This window comes from Palaemon carinicauda, chromosome 4, assembly GCF_036898095.1.
Source record: "Palaemon carinicauda isolate YSFRI2023 chromosome 4, ASM3689809v2, whole genome shotgun sequence".
Classification (NCBI taxonomy): Eukaryota; Metazoa; Arthropoda; class Malacostraca; order Decapoda; family Palaemonidae; genus Palaemon; species Palaemon carinicauda.
Genome location: NC_090728.1, coordinates 43,489,634 through 43,507,584, shown reverse-complemented (window position 1 = coordinate 43,507,584; position 17,951 = coordinate 43,489,634). Strand labels below are relative to the sequence as shown.

Here is a 17,951-nt window from a genome sequence, read left to right as displayed (position 1 = left end):
ACCATTTCCGTTGATCCTTAATGGGTTGTATGGCAAGACATGCAGTATATGCTTGCCTCCCTTATGGAAGACTATTCTGCCGATTAGTCCGTTGAGTCTAGCCGTTTATCTCATCGATATCCTGGCTTTCAGCCAACCTAACGTTCCTTTGTGCTTACTGTTGACGTTGGCGTAGCTTAGTTACGTCAGTCAGGTTGTTTAGAACCACACTCGATGCGGTCTCGTGTGGTTTTTCAGCCGCATTTGGACGTTAGGCCACTTGCTGAGGCTCCTTTAGACGTTCACTAACAATCGGAGTTGACTTGTTTTGACGCTGTGCGTCAACCTCTGCATTCTAGAGTTGTTTTGACTGCTCAGTCTAGGCAGTCAAAGCAGTCTCGAGTGGACGCTGTGCGTCCTCACGCACCTGTTGTGGTTGACAGTTCAGTTGTTGACAGTTCACAGACTGTCAAGCAGTTACATGACGTTGCGTTCTGGTCCGCTACTAATGCACCAGTGAGTGTGGACTCTGCTTGTAAAGCATTGCCACCACGGTAGGTCTCTCCCTTGCTTGAGACTCAGCTTTTATCGGACAAGGTTCCTGTTGATGAGGAAGTTGCTGTTCCCCCTCCTACTGATATTCCCTTGAGGACTCTGTCAGATGGAGAGGAGCCTAAAGCTGCTTAGCCTCCTATGGACTTTAATTAAATCATGATGATTTTTTTAAGGATCTTTGTCCGGATCTTTTTGTAACTGCTGCTCCTCGTTCGCCTAAACGTCAGAGCTTACACTAGGCATAGCTACTTCGAAGCCGTTGTTTTTAAGCTAGTGCTCTCTCGCTCTCCTAGAGAGCTTTACGTTGGCTAGGCGACTGGTTTTTCACCAGGAGGAGTTTGGGGGATACAGCCTTTGCTTTCCCTTCTTTTAAACTGGTTTATAGAGCGAGAGTCTGATATGACACGAGAGAAGTTCTCGGCTTGGGAGTTCATGCCTCTGCCCAGATAGACTTCTCAATTCTCGTAGACTCTCCCTGGCGCCTGGCCAGGAGACGCTCCAAGTTATTTACAGGTCAACTTCACAGCTGTTTTCGAGCCTTTGAAGTTTTGCTGTACAATTATGTCACGCATAACAAGGCTTTCAGGGATGGTAAACGGTACCGCCTCAGTCGCTAACCCCGTCTGTTGCCACACCTGCTCCCGTAGACCCTAAATGGGCTTTGCTGCAAGACATGCAGTCCAAGCTTGCGTCCTTGATAGAGGACTTTAATGCGGAGAAGGTTGCTACCGAACCTTCTGGCCAACAACCTTCCAACCGGTCGGTTGTGCGCCCTGTTGACGCTGAGGTAACCTACTCGCGTCTGCCAGTTGAGGTGGTTCCTCCACCGATGCGACCCAGTGTGGGTTGCCAGCCGCAAGTTGACGTTAAGCGACGCTCGGAGGTGGTTGTTGACGTTCAGGACGTTCAACAACCAGCAGAGGTGACTTGTTTTGACGCAGTGCGTCAACCTCAGCAACCCGGTAGGGTGTTGACTGCACAACCCAGACGGTCTAGACAGTCTCGGGTTGACGCTGTGCTTCCTCGCGCACCCATGGTTGTTGACAGTTCACAGACTGTGCAGCAGTTCCATGATATTGCGTCCGGCTCCGTCATGCATCCACCAGTGCGACCGGACTCAGCGAGCCAGACGTTGCCCACTCCGTTGCCGTTTCCTCATCAGTTTTCGGATGAGGAACCCTCTGATGAGGACGTTGCTGAACAACAAGACGATCAGCCCCCAGAATAGATCAAGCCCTGCTATCCATCCAGAAGATGCTGAAGAAGGAACGCTGCTCAGTCAGGCTGTGGATGAGTCTGGTAGGGACGCTGTCATCCGTGGAACAATTTGTGTCACTAGGAAGACTACACCTCCGTCCTCTTCAATACCATCTAGCTTTTCACTGGAAAAAGGACAAGACGCTAGAAGCGGTCTCGATCCCGGTTTCCGAAAAGATAAAGTCTTGTCTGACTTGGTGGAAGGACAATATCAACCTGAGAGAGGGTCTTCCCCTGGCTGTTCAGACTCCCAACCACGTTCTCTTCTCGGACGCATCGGACGTGGGCTGGGGCGCGACACTAGACGGTCGGGAATGCTCAGGACTGTGGAACTCGAGTCAGAGGAGCATGCATATCAACTGCAAGGAGCTGTTGGCAGTACATCTGGCCTTGAAAAGCTTCAAGTCTCTCCTTCGAGGCAAAGTGGTGGAAGTTAACTCGGACATCACCACGGCCTTGGCGTACATCTCCAAACAAGGAGGTACCCACTCACTGACGTTGTACGAGATCACAAGGGACCTGCTCATCTGGTCAAAAGGTCAAGACATCTCCCTAGTAACGAGGTTCATCCAAGGCGACTTGAACGTCATAGCAGATTGTCTCAGTCGGAAAGGGCAAGTAATTCCAACCAAATGGACCCTCCACAAGGATGTGTGCAAGAGACTTTGGGCCACTTGGGGTAAAACCATCCATAGATCTCTTTGCAACCTCGCTGACCAAGAGGCTTCCAATCTATTGCTCTCCAGTCCCGGACCCAGCAGCAATACATATAGATGCTTTCCTCCTAGATTGGTCACATCTGGATCTCTACGCATTCCCACCGTTCAAGATTGTCAACAAGGTACTGCAGAAGTTCGCCTCTCACGAAGGGACAAGGTTGACGTTAGTTGCTTCCCTCTGGCCCGCGAGAGAATGGTTCACCGAGATACTTCGATGGTTAGAAGACGTTCCCAGTAGTCTTCCTCTAAGGGTAGACCTTCTACGTCAGCCACACGTAAAGAAGGTACTCCAAAGCCTCCACGCTCTTCGTCTGACTGCCTTCAGACTATCGAAAGACTCTCGAGAGCTAGAGGCTTTTCGAAGGAAGCAGCCAGTGCGATTGCTAGAGCAAGGAGAGCTTCTTCCATTAGAGTCTACCAATCGAAGTGGGAAGTCTTCCGAGTCTGGTGCAAGTCAGTTTCTGTATCCTCGACCAGTACCTCTGTAGCTCAAATAGCTGTTTTTCTCTTATACCTGAGAAAAGGACGATCCCTTTCAGCTCCCACTATCAAGGGCTACAGAAGCATGTTGGCATCGGTCTTCCGGCATAGAGGCTTAAATCTTTCCAAACATAAAGATCTGCAAGACCTCCTTAAGTCTTTTGAGACCACCAAGGAGCGTCGTTTGGCTACCCCTGGATGGAATTTAGACGTGGTACTAAGATTCTTCATATCAGACAGGTTGGAGCCGTTACAATCAGCCTCCCTGAAAGATCTCACTCTTAAGACACTTTTCCTGGTATGCTTAGCCTCGGCTAAAAGAGTCAGTGAGATTCATGCCTTCAGCAAGAACATAGGATTTTCGTCAGAAAAAGCCACTTGTTCGCTACAACTTGGTTTTCTAGCCAAAAATGAGCTGCCTTCTCGGCCTTGGCCTAAATCTTTCGATATCCCCAGCTTATCGAAGATCGTAGGCAATGAACTAGAAAGAGTCTTATGCCCTGTTAGAGCTCTTAAGTTCTATTTAAAGCGTACTAAACCTCTACAAGGCCAATCTGAAGCTTTATGGTGTTCAGTTAAGAAACCATCCTTGCCTTTGTCAAAGAATGCTTGGTCAGACTTTATCAGATTGTTAATACGAGAAGCTCATTCACATCTGAGTGAGGAAGACCGAACTTTGCTTAAGGTGAAGACGCACGAAGTTAGAGCTGTAACAACTTCCGTAGCCTTTAAGCAAAATATATCTCTGCAAAGTATAATGGACGCAACCTATTGGAGAAGCAAGTCAGTGTTCGCGTCATTTTACTTGAAAGATGTCCAGTCTCTTTACAAGAACTGCTACACACTGGGACCATTCGTAGCAGCGAGTGCAGTAGTGGGTGAGGGCTCAACCACTACAATTCCCTAATTCCATAACCTTTTTAATCTTTCTCTTGAAATGTTTTTATTGTTGTTTTTGGGTTGTCCGGAAGGCTAAGAAGCCTTTCGCATCCTGGTTGATTTGGCGGGTGGTCAAAGTCATTTCTTGAGAAGCGCCTAGATTAGGGGTTTTGATGAGGTCCTGTTGTATGGGTTGCAACCCTTGATACTTCAGATCCTAGGGGTCGATCAGCATCCTAAGAGGATCGCGAGGCTCCGTAAGGAAGACCTACTTAAAAAGGCAGAGTAATTGTTCAAGTCGACTTCCTTACCAGGTACCTATTTATTTTGTTTTTGTTATTTTGATAACTTCTAAAATGAAATAAAAATTCTTAGCTCATAATAATGTAAACATATTTTGCTGGTCTCTACCCACCCCCCTGGGTGTGAATCAGCTATTATAATCACCGGCTAAGTTAAATATTGAAAAATGTTATTTTTATAATAAAATAAATTTTTGAATATACTTACCCGGTGATTATAAATTAAAGGACCCTCCCTTCCTCCCCAATAGAGACGCAGTGGGACGAGGAGAAAATTGAGTTCTTTGTTTACATTGAGTACTGGGTATCTGGACGACAGATGGCGCTGTTGGGCACACCCGCAACCTGTGTAGCGATCGCTGGCGAATTTTACCTTAGAGTTTTCTGTCGAGCAACAGAGTTGCAGCTATTATAATCACCGGGTAAGTATATTCAAAAATTTATTTTATTATAAAAATAACATTTTTTTACTGATCTGGAAATGAGGTTCCATTTCTGTTTATCTTTAAGTAATTCTTAAAGGTAAAGTACTTGTTTGATTTTCACTTCTATTCCAAAGTTTTGATGTTTGTACACGGTTAAAGATTTACCCATTTTCATTTCACATCAACCTAATAATTACTAATCAAATAAAATGAATAATTCAATTCTCCCTTTACTTAATATTAAAATGTTCTAGTGAGAATTCTTGATTTGCATTATACTTTTATTAGATTTTTCAAATTTGAAGAGGCTTTCCTTTTCAACTCATTTTTGTTTTGAGGTCTGCTATGGGGCAGTGAGTCAACTGCTCACAAATGGCAGTGAGTCATCCTGTAACCCCCTGATGAGTAAAGATACAGCGTTCTAAGTTGAATTAGGGAAGATTGTGAGATTTAGATGTACAGTACTGCAAACAGCAGAGCTGTAAATATCTACCGCTTTCTAGGTTTTTGAGTTTCGAACGAGTCTACTTTAGGTTTTAAAAAAATGAATAGTTAAAGGTATGGGTTCCCATGTCCACAGTGAGGAAATTTGTGTTTTTGGATGGGGTAATGGGAAAACTAGTAAAATACAAGGACGCTTCTTTAACCTAACCTAACTTAGGACTCCAACTCATATCCTGACTGGGAACTTTGCCCACACTTGACCTCATAGGATAAGTAGGATGCTGTAACACCTAGAAAACCTTCAATAAACCGTCTGTAATTATCTTTATTTTATTATTCTTGATATTATTACCACCATTATCATTATCATCATAAATATACAAGCCAAGGGATATCCCCAGCTGGGAAAGTAGAATACTAAAAGCCCAGAGGCCTCAATAGAGAAGCTAACCCAGTGTTAAAAAGGAGAAAAGAGAATAAACTTAAAAACACAGTATAGCAAATTAAGATGAATTATGTTATAAAATTCACAGATAAATTATGATTCATGGATGAGACTTGTAAATATGTGCCAAAAAATACATCTGCGCCATTTTTGAACTTTAAATTTCCACTAATTTAAGCACTACTTCATTGGGAGGATCATTCTAAAGTTTTGAACCTACTGGAATTTCTAGAATTCTGTGCATTACTGAACCATGCCAAAGAAAAGACTAGACTGATATACTGTAATTAATTGCATATACAGTAGTGCTATATGGTGCATGGCATAATCTAGGAAGAGCTGAATACTAAGGAAGTCGGAATTATGAAAAAAAAAATCATGGCATCTTTTACAATAAGTTAATTGAGCAACAATGTCAGAGATTTATATCCATATCAGGGATAAAGAATTTAATAGTCAAAGTTTTCATCCAACAATTTACTCGAGTTAGCCATGTTATTGACTTCTGATTATAATCTGAAGTCCAATTGGAATTGACTCTTGTGAATGAAAATTTCTCCAGTTACATAAACATTTTATAATATTGTACATTACAGAACCATGATGGTTATTTTATTATCTCCCCAAATACATAAAAAACTTGACTTTCCAACTGGTAATCTTGTGTTTTATGACTCTCTGACCATTATTGTTGGTGCAAACCATTTGCTTTTGAATTTTTCCTGGCCTATATATACATTATAACTATACTTACAAAGAAGCAGCTATGTTGACAGGATTTTAAGTAAAATAGAAACTTGATACCAAAGAGGAGGGTGAAATAAAATCAGTATCAAATAGACCATATATATCCAAGCAGGGCATAATTATTTACCATACATTAGAAGAAGTTCCATTCAGAAGATTTTTGAAGCCATATCCTTTTCAGCAAGTGCTCTGGAAGATACCATCAGTAATAACATAAGGATAGCTATTCCCTAAAGGTCCTAAGTCAGGGACTAAGTTGTGGTACTAATTGCACCACACGTGTTATTTTATACTGTAATCCTAACCTTATTTCAGAGTATAGACACTAATCAAGGCATCTCACATACAGTATGGTATTTTGCATTATAATGTACTGTATATGAAGCAATAAACAGATTTGTTATATTTGAGATACAGTATTTGTCAAGCTGGGTAATTCTTTTTACTCTTAATTACAGGCCAAACATCTAGCACAACTACTTATAGCTGGAGTACAAGTTGTTGGTCGAGCATTCGCAAAAGCTTTGCGGCAAGAAATTGCTGGTTAGTGTTCTTATAAATGTTTGATATACTGTGTTGATTTTTAATGAAATGTTCAATCTGTATTTTTCAATATTAAACTTACCCGATGATCATATAGCTGTCAGCTCTGCTGCCCGACAGAAAAACCTACGGGCGGAATACGCCAGCGATCGCTATACAGGGGGGGGTGTACATCAACAGCGCCATCTGTCAAGTAGGTACTCAAGTACTCGATGTCAACACAGAACCAATTTTCTCTCTGTCGTGCCACTGGCAAGACCTACTAAATACGCTGTTACTAACTGGATTTGTTTTCACAACTATTTGGTGAAGTACACTATTCCAGTTTTGAGCTTTCGCTATGCAGGGGTTTTATCTTCATTTCAAAACTTGAACTCGTTTTGGATAGATTTAATTATGGTGACAAAGAGAGTATGGACTCTCTTTCACTTTTAAATGGCCGACCCTTCCCTTAGACGGAAGTGTGTTTAGGTTTTTAGTAATTTTGCTTAACACGTTATAGATCTATATATTTTATATCTCTCCGCCTTTATTAGGCCTCTTCGATTAACTTTCCTTTTATTATAAACATATAAAAATAAATTTTTATGTTTTGTTTATATGCGACCTTTCCTGATATAGGCGGTCCTAACTTGGAACCGAAGTTAATCAACGTTGAGCCCGTTATATCGTATTTAACCTTTAAAGAATTTAAAACTTTTTAAATTTAATGTTTTATGAAAGAATTTCTTTGATAGTCTCGTACTGTTTTCAAAGATGAACTAACGTTTAGTTTTTTAGTCTACGCAGTTGTTGACGTTCAGGACGTTCAACATGCGCTCTATCGTTACGATAGAGAGAGAGTGTATCACGGTTTCACTTTGCAGTAAGAGTAAACCGATTCTAGCGTTTCGTTCATTCTTTCTTAGCTTAAATGGTTTAAATTCTAAATTCAAGGAACTTTTTATTTGGAAAACCTTTCAGTTTTTTCCTTTAGCAAATAACATGTTTTGACGATATATAATTGGGCTCTTCTCTCAGGTGCGAAATCTAGAGAGAAAGAGAGAGATAGAGACGGAGGGAGAGAGAGGAAAAAAAAAAAAAAAAAACGTTTCGTTCAAGCGGGTAACGTTGTTCTCGTTTTACTCTCCTCCCTAGTCGCTCTAGGGGAAGAAGGTAAAACGTTTCTAGGGTTTTATTCTTGTTCCCAGGCTATGTGGGGTGAGAGATTGTAAACGTAGTTTATTTGAACTAGTGTTTAGTCTCTTTCCCAGCCACTGAATTCTTTATCTTTATATATGTTTTCTGTTGCATTATACGACTGTTTTCGCAATTACTACCTTTTAATGAAGGGTAGGATTGCGTGTTTCAGGTAGAAATCAGTAAAAGTTTCGATTTCAGTGAAATAAGTGCAAAACAGAAAATCAAAGTGATAAAGTGATATGCGCAAAGTGTTACAGTGTTGCGTCCGAGGGTTCGTCTGTTCGTGCCTGTCGTTCACCTAGTCCGGGACCTCTTGCAAGCTCCCAAGCCCAGGGGAGAAGTAATGTCGAACGACTTATGGGTTCGTCAGGCCTTGATCAACGAACAGACGTTTTTCCCTCCGTGGTTTCGGGCGTATCTACCCAAGATCGCCCCACCCACACAAAGACGAGAGAGCCCATTTACTTCTCGTCTGCGGAAGAGGTTTCTCGTAAGAAACCTTGGACCAAGGTCTCGCAGCTTATTAAGTGCAAGTCGGTCCCTTTCGCGCAAGTCCAACGGCCCAGGTGTAGCCACTGGGTCAGTTCGGACTCGCTGCAGTCTTCCGATGACTGCACACCTCCTAAGAGAGGTAAAGCGGTACCGCAACAGGCAGTAACTCCGTCTGTTGCCGCACCCGCTGTTTTAGACCCTCAGTCACAACGGACAGTAGCTCCGTCTGTTGCCGCTTTTGTAGACCCTAAGTGGTCTTTACTGCAGTCTATGCAGACTCAGTTAGCTGCGGTTATACAGGAGTTTCGTGCGGAGAAGGTTGACACTGCTCCCGTTAGCCTACAACCTGCCACGGTTGTGCGCCCAGCTCACGCTGAGGCTGCCTGCTCCCACACTCCGGCTGCGGAGAAGGTTGACGCTGCACCCGTTAGCCTACAACCTGCCACGGTTGTGCGCCCAGCAGACGCTGAGGCTGCCTGCTCCCACACTCCGGCTGTGAGAGCTCCTCCACCCATGCGCAGTCGACCCTGCCAGACGCATGCTGACTCCCACAGACGCACGGAGCACTCCGTTGCCGTGCGTGAGCTACCACAACAACAGGAGGGTGGAGTTAGGCTGCCGTGTTTTGACACGGTGTGTCAGCCTCCGCAACCCACTGTGGTTACCGCCACTCGCCCGCAGCAGACTAGTCAGTCAGGAGTTGAGGCTTCCCCACACAGCTTTGGTTGTTGCCAGCTCACAGACTGTCAAGCAATTACATGACGTTGCCTTCTGGTCTGCTTCTAATGCACCAGTGCTGTATGTCCTCACGCACCTGTTGTGGTTGACAGTTCAGTTTTTGACAGTTCACAGACTGTCAAGCAGTTACATAACGTTGCCTTCTGGTCTGCTGCTAATGCACCAATGCTGTATGTCCTCACGCACCTGTTGTGGTTGACAGTTCAGTTTTTGACAGTTCACAGACTGTCAAGCAGTTACATAACGTTGCCTTCTGGTCTGCTGCTAATGCACCAGTGAGACCCTCACTGAGATAACCTAGCTTTTCTCGGACAAGGTTCCTGTAGATGAGAAAGTGCTGTTCTCCCTCCTACTGATATTCCTTTGAGGACTCTGTCATTTGGAGAGGAGCCTTTAGCTGCTTAGCCTCCTTTGGACTTTAATTAAATCATGATGATTTTTTTTTAAGGATCTTCGTCCGGATCTTGTAACTGCTGCTCCTCGTTCGCCTCACGTCAGAACTTACACTAGGCCTAGCTACTTCGAAGCCGTTGTTGTTAAGCTAGTGCTCTCTCGCTCTCCTAGAGAGCGTTACGTCGGCTAAGCGACTGGTTTTTGCACCAGGAGGAGTTTTAGGGATACAACCTTTTGATTTCCCTTCTTTTTATCTGGCTTATAGAGCGAGAGTCTGATATGACACGAGAGAAGTTCTCAGCTTGGGAGTTCATGCCTCTGCCCAGGTAGACTTCTCAATTCTGGTAGACTCGGCCAGGCGCATAGCCAGGAGACACTCCAGTTGTTTACAGTTCAGCTTCTCAACTTTTGTCGAGCCTTTGAAGTTTTGCTGTACTGTTCTATTATGTCACACATAACAAGGCTTCCAGGGATGGTTAATGGTTCCGCTTCAGTCGCTAACCCCGTCTGTTGCCACACCTGCTCCCGTAGACCCTAATGGGCTTTGCTGCAAGACATGCAGTCCAAGCTTGTGTCCTTGATAGAGGACTTAATACGGAGAAGAACCTACTGGCCAACAACCTTCCTACCGGTTGGTTGTGCGCCCTGTTGACGCTGAGGTATCCTACTCGCGTCCGCCAGTTGAGGTGGTTCCTCCACTGATGCGACCCAGTGTGGGTTGCCAGTCGCACTTTGACGTTAAGCGACGCTCGGAGGTGGTTGTTGACGTTCAGTGTGTCACTAGGAAGTCGTTCAACAACCAGCAGAGGTGACTTGTTGTGACGCAGTGCGTCAACCTCAGCAACCCGGTAGGGTGTTGACTGCACAACCCTGACAGTCTAGACAGTTTCGGGTTGACGCTGTACTTCCTCGCGTCCCCATGGTTGTTGACAGTTCACAGACTGTGCAGCAGTACCATGATATTGCGTCCGGCTCCGTCACGCATCCACCAGTGCGACCGGATTCAGCGAGTCAGACGTTGCCCACTCCGTTGCCGTTTCCTCATCAGTTTCGGATGAGGAACCCTCTGATGAGGACGTTGCTGAACAAGACGATCAACCCCCAGCCCTGCTATCCATCCAGAAGATGCTGAAGAAGGAGTGCTGCCCTGTCAGGCTGTGAATGAGTCTGGTAAGGACACTGTCATCCGTGGTTCATTTTGTGTCACTAGGAAGACTACTCCTCCGTCCTCTTCTATACCATCTAGCTTTTCACTGGAAAAAGGACAAGACGCTAGAAGTGGTCTCGATCCCGGTTTCCGGAAAGATAAAGTCTGGTCTGACTTGGTGAAAGGACTTTATCAACCTTAGAAAGGGTCTTCCCCTGACTGTTCAGACTCCCATCCACGTTCTCTTCTCGGACGCATCGGACGTAGGCTGGGGTGCAACATTAGACGGTAGGGAATGCTCGGGATTATGGAACTCGAGTCAAAGGACAATGCATTTCAACTGCAAGAAGCTACTGGCAGTACGTCTGACCTGGAAAAGCTTCAGGTCTCTCCTTCAAGGCAAAGTGGTGGAGGTGAACTCGGACAACACACGGCTTTGACGTACATCTCCAAGCAAGGAGGGACCTACTCTCTGACATGGTACGAGATCGCAAGGGACCTCCTCTCCTGGTCAAAAGGTCTAGACTTTTCACTAGTAACGAGGTTCATCCAAGGCTACTTGAATGTCATAGCAGATTGTCTCAGTCGGAAGGGACAAATAATTCCAACAGAATGGACCCTCCACAAGGATGTATGCAAGAGACTTTGGGCCACCTGGGGCCAGCCAACCATAGATCTCTTCGCAACCTCGATGACCAAGAGGCTCCCAATAGTTTGCTCACCTATCCCGGACCCAGCAGTAGTTCATATAGATGCCTTTCTACTAGATTGGTCACATCTAGATCTATATGCATTCCCTCCGTTCAAGATTGTCAACAAGGTACTGCAGAAGTTCTCCTCTCACGAAGGGACAAGGTTGACGCTAGTTGCTTCCCTCTGGCCCGCGAGAGAATGACGCACCGAGGTACTTCGATGGCTAGTAGACGTTCCCAGAACACTTCCCCTAAGGGTGGACCTTATACGTCAGCCACGCGTAAAGAAGGTGCACCAAGGCCTCCACGCTCTTCGTCTGACTGCCTTCAGACTATCGAAAGACTCTTGAGAGCTAGAGGCTTTTCGAAGGAGGCAACCAGAGCGTTTGCTAGAGCAAGGAGAACATCCACCCTTAGAATCTACCAATCGAAGTGGGAAATCTTCCGAACTGGTGCAAGTCAGTATCCGTATCCTCGACCAGTACCTCTGTAACTCAAATAGCTGACTTTCTCTTATATCTGAGGAAAGAACGATCTCTTTCAGCTCCCACTATCAAGGGTTAGAGAAGCATGTTGGCATCAGTCTTCCGTCACAGAGGCTTAGATCTTTCCAACAATAAAGATCTACAGGACCTCCTTAAGTCTTTTGAGACCGCGAAGGAGCGTCGTTTGGTTACACCTGGCTGGAATTTAGACGTGGTACTAAGATTCCTTATGTCAGACAGGTTCGAACCGCTTCAATCAGCCTCCCTGAAAGATCTCACCTTTAAGACTCTTTTCCTGATATGCTTAACCACAGCTAAAAGAGTCAGTGAGATTCATGCCTTCAGCAAGAACATCGGATTCTCATCCGAAACGGCTACATGTTCTACAACTTGGTTTTCTAGCCAAACACGAGCTGCCTTCTCGGCCTTGACCAATATCGTTCGATATTCCAAACTTATCGTATGGTTGGAAATGAACTAGAAAGAGTATTATGTCCTGTAAGAGCTCTTAAGTTCTATTTAAAAACCTTTACGAGGCCCGTCTGAAGCTTTATGGTGTTCAGTTAAGAATCCATCTTTGCCTATGTCAGAGAATGCTTTATCCTATTTTATCAGATTGTTAATACGAGAAGCTCATTCCCATCTGAATGAGGAAGACCAAGCTTTGCTGAAGGTAAGGACACACGAAGTTAGAGCTGTCGCAACTTCCGTGGCCTTTAAACAAAATAGATCTCTGCAAAGTATATTCGACGCAACCTATTGGAAAAGCAAATCAGTGTTCGCGTCTTTTATCTTAAGAATGTCCAGTCTCTTTACGAGAACTGCTACACTCTGGGACCATTCGTAGCAATGAGTGCAGTAGTGGTGAGGGCTCGACCACTACAATTCCCTAATTCCATAACCTTTTTTAATCTTTCTCTTGAAATGTTTTATTATTGTTTTTGGGTTGTCCGGAAGGCTAAGAAGCCTTTCGCATCCTACTTGATTTGGCGGGTGGTCAAAGTCATTTCTTGAGAAGCGCCTAGATTAGAGGTTTTGATGAGGACCTTTAGTATGGGTTGCAACCCTTCATACTTCAGCTCCTAGGAGTCGCTCAGCATCCTATGAGGATCGCGAGGCTCAGTAAGGAAGACGTACTTAAAAAGGCAGAGTAATTGTTCAAGTCGACTTCCTTACCAGGTACTTATTTATTTTATGTTTGTTATTTTGAATAACTGCTAAAATGAAATACAAAATACTTAGCTCATAATAATGTCAACATGTAATGCTGGTCTCTACCCACCCCCCTGGGTGTGAATCAGCTATATGATCATCGGGTAAGTTTAATATTGAAAAATGTTATTTTCATTAGTAAAATAAATTTTTGAATATACTTACCCGATGATCATAAATTAAAGGACCCACCCGTCCTCCCCAATAGAGACCCAGTGGACCGAGGAGAAAATTGGTTCTGTGTTGACATCGAGTACTTGAGTACCTACTTGACAGATGGCGCTGTTGATGTACACCCCCACTTGTATAGCGATCGCTGGCGTATTCCGCCCGTAGGTTTTTCTGTCAGGCATCAGAGCTGACAGCTATATGATCATCGGGTAAGTATATTCAAAAATTTATTTTACTAATGAAAATAATATTTTCTTAATAAAAAAATCTATCCTATGTTGTAAATTTTGCTTATTGCATGTGTTCCTACACGAATACAAATCTTCTTCCTTAATAGGAGTACGCTTTCAGCAAAGCTTGATACGGCTGTTAAAATTTCAAACAAGGTGGTGGTAATTAGCTGGAAGGTGGCTGGTAACCCCCACCCACTTGACTGGCCTCTAAGCTCCCAGTTTGTTTTTACCTATTGTACTATACAGGACAGGCGTAATTCTGGGCTTCCTTATTTGGCTGTTTTTATCTTTTGCTTTTTCTTTTAGATAGATGGGTTGGCAGATCATCTTGTATTAGTGATATAAAGGAAGAAGACAAGGATATGAAGATTTTTCCCAATAATTATTGTATGACAGTTCTCTGTCCAAACCTGCTGGTATCCACATTCTTGTTGCTGTTGGATGGCATTCCTGTTTGCAGTTTATTCCCATAGTAGTGTGGCCATTTGATACCAACAATAATATAATTATAAGGAAGTTAGCATTAATTAGACATCCTTATGCTTTCAGCATTATTTAGACACCTTTGTGCTACCAGCATTATTTAGACATCTTTGTGCTCTCTTGGAAATAGGAGTTTTAAATATTTAACTTAGCCGGTGAATATATTATAGCTGAGCCTCCGGCGGCTCGACAGAAAAAACACAAAAACCCGCGAGCGATCGCTATGAAGGTTGCGGGTGTGCCCACTAGCGCCAACTATCGGCCAGATACCGCATATACATGTAAACAGACTCAATTCTTCTCTGTCGGTCTGAACGACAAGACGTACCATTACTCGCTGTATAACCTGGAGTTTTTCAACAGACTTGGTGAAGTACTGTACTTCATTTTGGTTTGAGCTTTTGCAGTGCAGGTGTTTTATCTTCAACTTAAATCTTGAACTCTTTTTTGGATAGATTTAATTGTTGATGACTTTGGATTGTTTTTTGGACTTTCTTTGACTTTTAAAAATGGCCGACCCTTCCCTTAGTACGGAAGTGTGTTTTAGGCTTTTAGCAATTATCTTATCATGTTATAAATTGTTGTTGTTAATTTTAGATTTTCCTCTATATATTTTATATCTCAACCGCCTTTATTAGGCCTCTTCGATTAGCTTTCCATTTATAATAAACATCAAGATAAATTTTAATGATTTGTTTATATGCGACCTTACCTATTCCTCCCCTAATCCGAGAGTAGGCGGTCCTAACTTGGAAACCGAAGTTAAACAACGTTGAGCCCTTTCAATCGTAAATAACTTTTACAGAGCAAATGATTTAAAACTTATTAAATGAATATTTTTTAGTAGATATTTTATGAAAGATTTTCTTTGAATAGTCTTCGTACTGTTTCAAAGATGAACTAACGTTTGGTTTATTTATGCTACGCAGTTTGCGCTCTATCGTTACGATAGAGAGAGAGAGAATCACGGTTTCACTTTGCAGAAAGAGTAAATCGATTCTGACGTTTTGTTCATTCTTCTTTCAAACTTAAATGTTTTAAATACTAATTTAAAGGAACTTGTTAATTTTCAATTTCTTAGTCCTTTTAGTTTTTTCCTTTGGTCAAATAACCTGTTTATTGACGAAAGGTAAGTGGGCTTTTCTCTTCGGTGTGAAATCAAGAGAGAGAGAGAGAGAGTAAGAGAGAACGTTCCGATCTTTATTCTCGTCCCAAGCGAATAACGTTGTTCTCGAGTCAGTTTTTTACTCTCGTCCCAAGGCACTGTACGGTGAGAGATTGAAAACATAGTTTTGAATGAACTAGTGTTTAGTCTCCTCCCCAGTCACTGATCTTTTTATCTTAATATATGTTTACTGTTTTTTGCTTGTATTAATGTGCTTACATTATACGACTTATTTCGCAATTATAACCTTTTGATGTAGGGTAGAATTGCGTGCTTCAGGTAGAAATCAGTTTTATTCATGCCTAATGTGAATTGTTGAAAAATTCGATTTCAGTGAAGTAAGTGCAAAACAGAAAATCGTAGTGATAAAGTGATAATTGCGCAAAGTGTTATCAGTGTTGCGACTGAGGGTTCGTCTGTTCGTGCCTGTCGTTCGCCTAGTCCGGGACCTCTTGCAAGCTCCCAAGCCCAGGGGAGAAGTAATGTCGTATGACTTATGGGTTCGAGAGGCCTTGATCAGCGAACAAACGTTCCCTCTATGGTTTCAGGCGTGTCTCATCAAGATCGCCCCTACCATAAGACGAGCGAGACGATTTTCTCCTCGTCATCCGAAGGCTTTTCGCGTAAGAAACCGTGGAGCAAGGTTTCGATACCCTTAAAGCGAAAGTCAGTCCCTTCAGGACAGGTCCAGCGTCCTGGTTGTAGCCATTGGGACAGCTCTGACCCTATGCAGTCATCGGAAGACTGCTCGCCGCCTAAACAAAAGCGTAACACAGGCTCCGAGAGTCTTATTGTAGGCAAGGTTTTGCAGTCTCAGACGTTACCCTCGTCTCTTACCGCACCCATTCTCGTTGAGCCTAAATGGGTTGTACGGCAAGACATGCAGAATAAGCTTGCCTCTCTTATGGAGGACTATTCTGCTGAGCAGGTTCACGATGATCCTCGCCGCTTAGCTGATCGAGATCCTGGCCGTCAGCCGCCCAAACGAGCCTTTGCTCGTCCTGTTGACATTGACGTTACAAAGTCACGTCAATCATGTGTTGTAGAGCCTCACTCGATGCAGTCCCGTGTTGACTCTCAGCCGCTTGTGGACGTTCAGCCGCTGCCGCTTGCTCTTGTTGACGTTCAGGACGTTCGCCAACCAGCATAGTTGACTTGTTTTGACGTTGAGCGTCAAGCACCGCAGTCAAGAGTTGTTTTGACTGCTCAGTCTTGGCAGTCAAGGCAGTCTCGAGTTGACGTCGAGCGTCCTCCCGCACCTGTTGTTGTTGCTGGTCAGTCCTTTAAGCAGTTACATGACATAGCGTCCTTGACTGCTACTGTTGCTCCTTTGCGTGTGGACTCTGCTTGTCAAGCATTGCCACCACAGCAGGTCTCTCCCTTGCTTGAGACTCGGCAATTGTCGGACAAGGTTCCTTCAGATGAGGAAGTTGCTGATCCCCCTCCTACTGATATTCCCTTGAGGACTCTGTCAGACGGAGAGGAGCCTAAAGCTGCTCAGCCCTCTATGGACTTTAAATAAATCATGCTGATTTTTAAGGATCTTTGTCCGGATCTTTTTGTAACTGCTGCTCCTCGTTCGCCTAAACGTCAGAGTTTACACTAGGCCTAGCTACTTCGAAGCCGTTGTTTTCTAAGCTAGTGCTCTCTCGCTCTTCTAAGAGAGCTTTACGTTTGCTAGGCGACTGGTTGATCACCAGGAGGAGTTTGGGGGAGACAGCCTTTGCTTTCCCTACTTTTAAGCTGGCTTATAGAGCGAGAGTCTGATATGACACGGGAGAAGTTCTCGGCTTGGGAGTTCCTGCCTCTGCCCAGATAGACTTCTCAAACCTCATAGACTCTCCCTGGCGCCTGGCCATGAGACGCTCCAAGATTTTATGGTCGGCTTCAGAGCTAGACCATCTCCTGTTAGGAGTTTTTTCGAGCGTTTGAAGTTTTGCTGTACAATTATGTCATGCATAAACAAGGCTTTCAGGGATGGCTCCAATAGTCTGACAGCCACGTTCTCTGCAGGAACAAGTCTATCAGGGATGGCTCCAATGATCTGGCAGCCATGTTCACTGCAGGAGTACGTAAGAGGCAAGTGCGCTCAATGTGTTCATTGTCAAGACAAACTTCACGATGAAGTCTACCAGGCTGTCTTGACAGCATTAATGGAAGGCGACTGGATGGTCTCTCTCGACCTTCAGGAGGCATACTTCCACATTCCTATACACCCGGATTCCCAACCGTTTCTGAGTTTTGTTTACAGGGATGTGGGGTACCAGTTTCGAGCCCTGTGCTTTGGCCTCAGTCCTGCTCCTCTCGTGTTTACGAGGCTCATGAGGAATGTGGCAAAATCCCTCCATCTATCGGGAATCCGAGCCTCCCTGTACTTGGACGACTGGCTTCTCAGAGCATCGTCCAGTCTTCGCTGTCTGCAGGATCTACATTGGACGTTGAGTCTGGCCAGGGAGTTGGGACTTTTGGTCAACCTAGAAAAGTCCCAACTGATCCCATCCCAGATTATTCTATGTTTGGGGATGGAGATTCGCAGTCCAGTTTTTTCGGGCTTTTCCGTCTGCCACCCGAATAGAACAAGCCCTGCTCGAAGTCCAACTAATGCTGAAAAGAGAACGTTTGTTCAGTCAGGAGTTGGAACAGTCTCGTAGGGACTCTCTCATCCCTGGAGCAGTTTGTCTCGCTAGGGAGACTACACTTTTGGCCTCTCCAGTTCCATCTAGCCTCTCACTGGAACAAGGACAAGACGTTAGAGACGGTATCATTCCCAGTCTCCGAACCAG

General features: G+C 44.2%; 2 protein-coding genes across 2 annotated transcripts in view; both read left to right on the top strand.

The window, feature by feature from the left end:
* The window catches only part of Orp8 (Oxysterol-binding protein-related protein 8), a 732,808-nt gene that overhangs the window by 100,829 nt on the left and 614,028 nt on the right, over nucleotides 1-17,951 (top strand). The gene's annotated exons all lie outside the window — the stretch shown is intronic.
* The window catches only part of LOC137639914 (mitochondrial coenzyme A diphosphatase NUDT8-like), a 43,552-nt gene that overhangs the window by 12,554 nt on the left and 13,047 nt on the right, over nucleotides 1-17,951 (top strand). Inside the window, exon 2 of the mRNA XM_068372198.1 lies at nucleotides 6,691-6,775. Coding sequence (XP_068228299.1) covers nucleotides 6,691-6,775 — 85 coding nt within the window. The remainder of the gene's footprint in view (nucleotides 1-6,690; nucleotides 6,776-17,951) is intronic.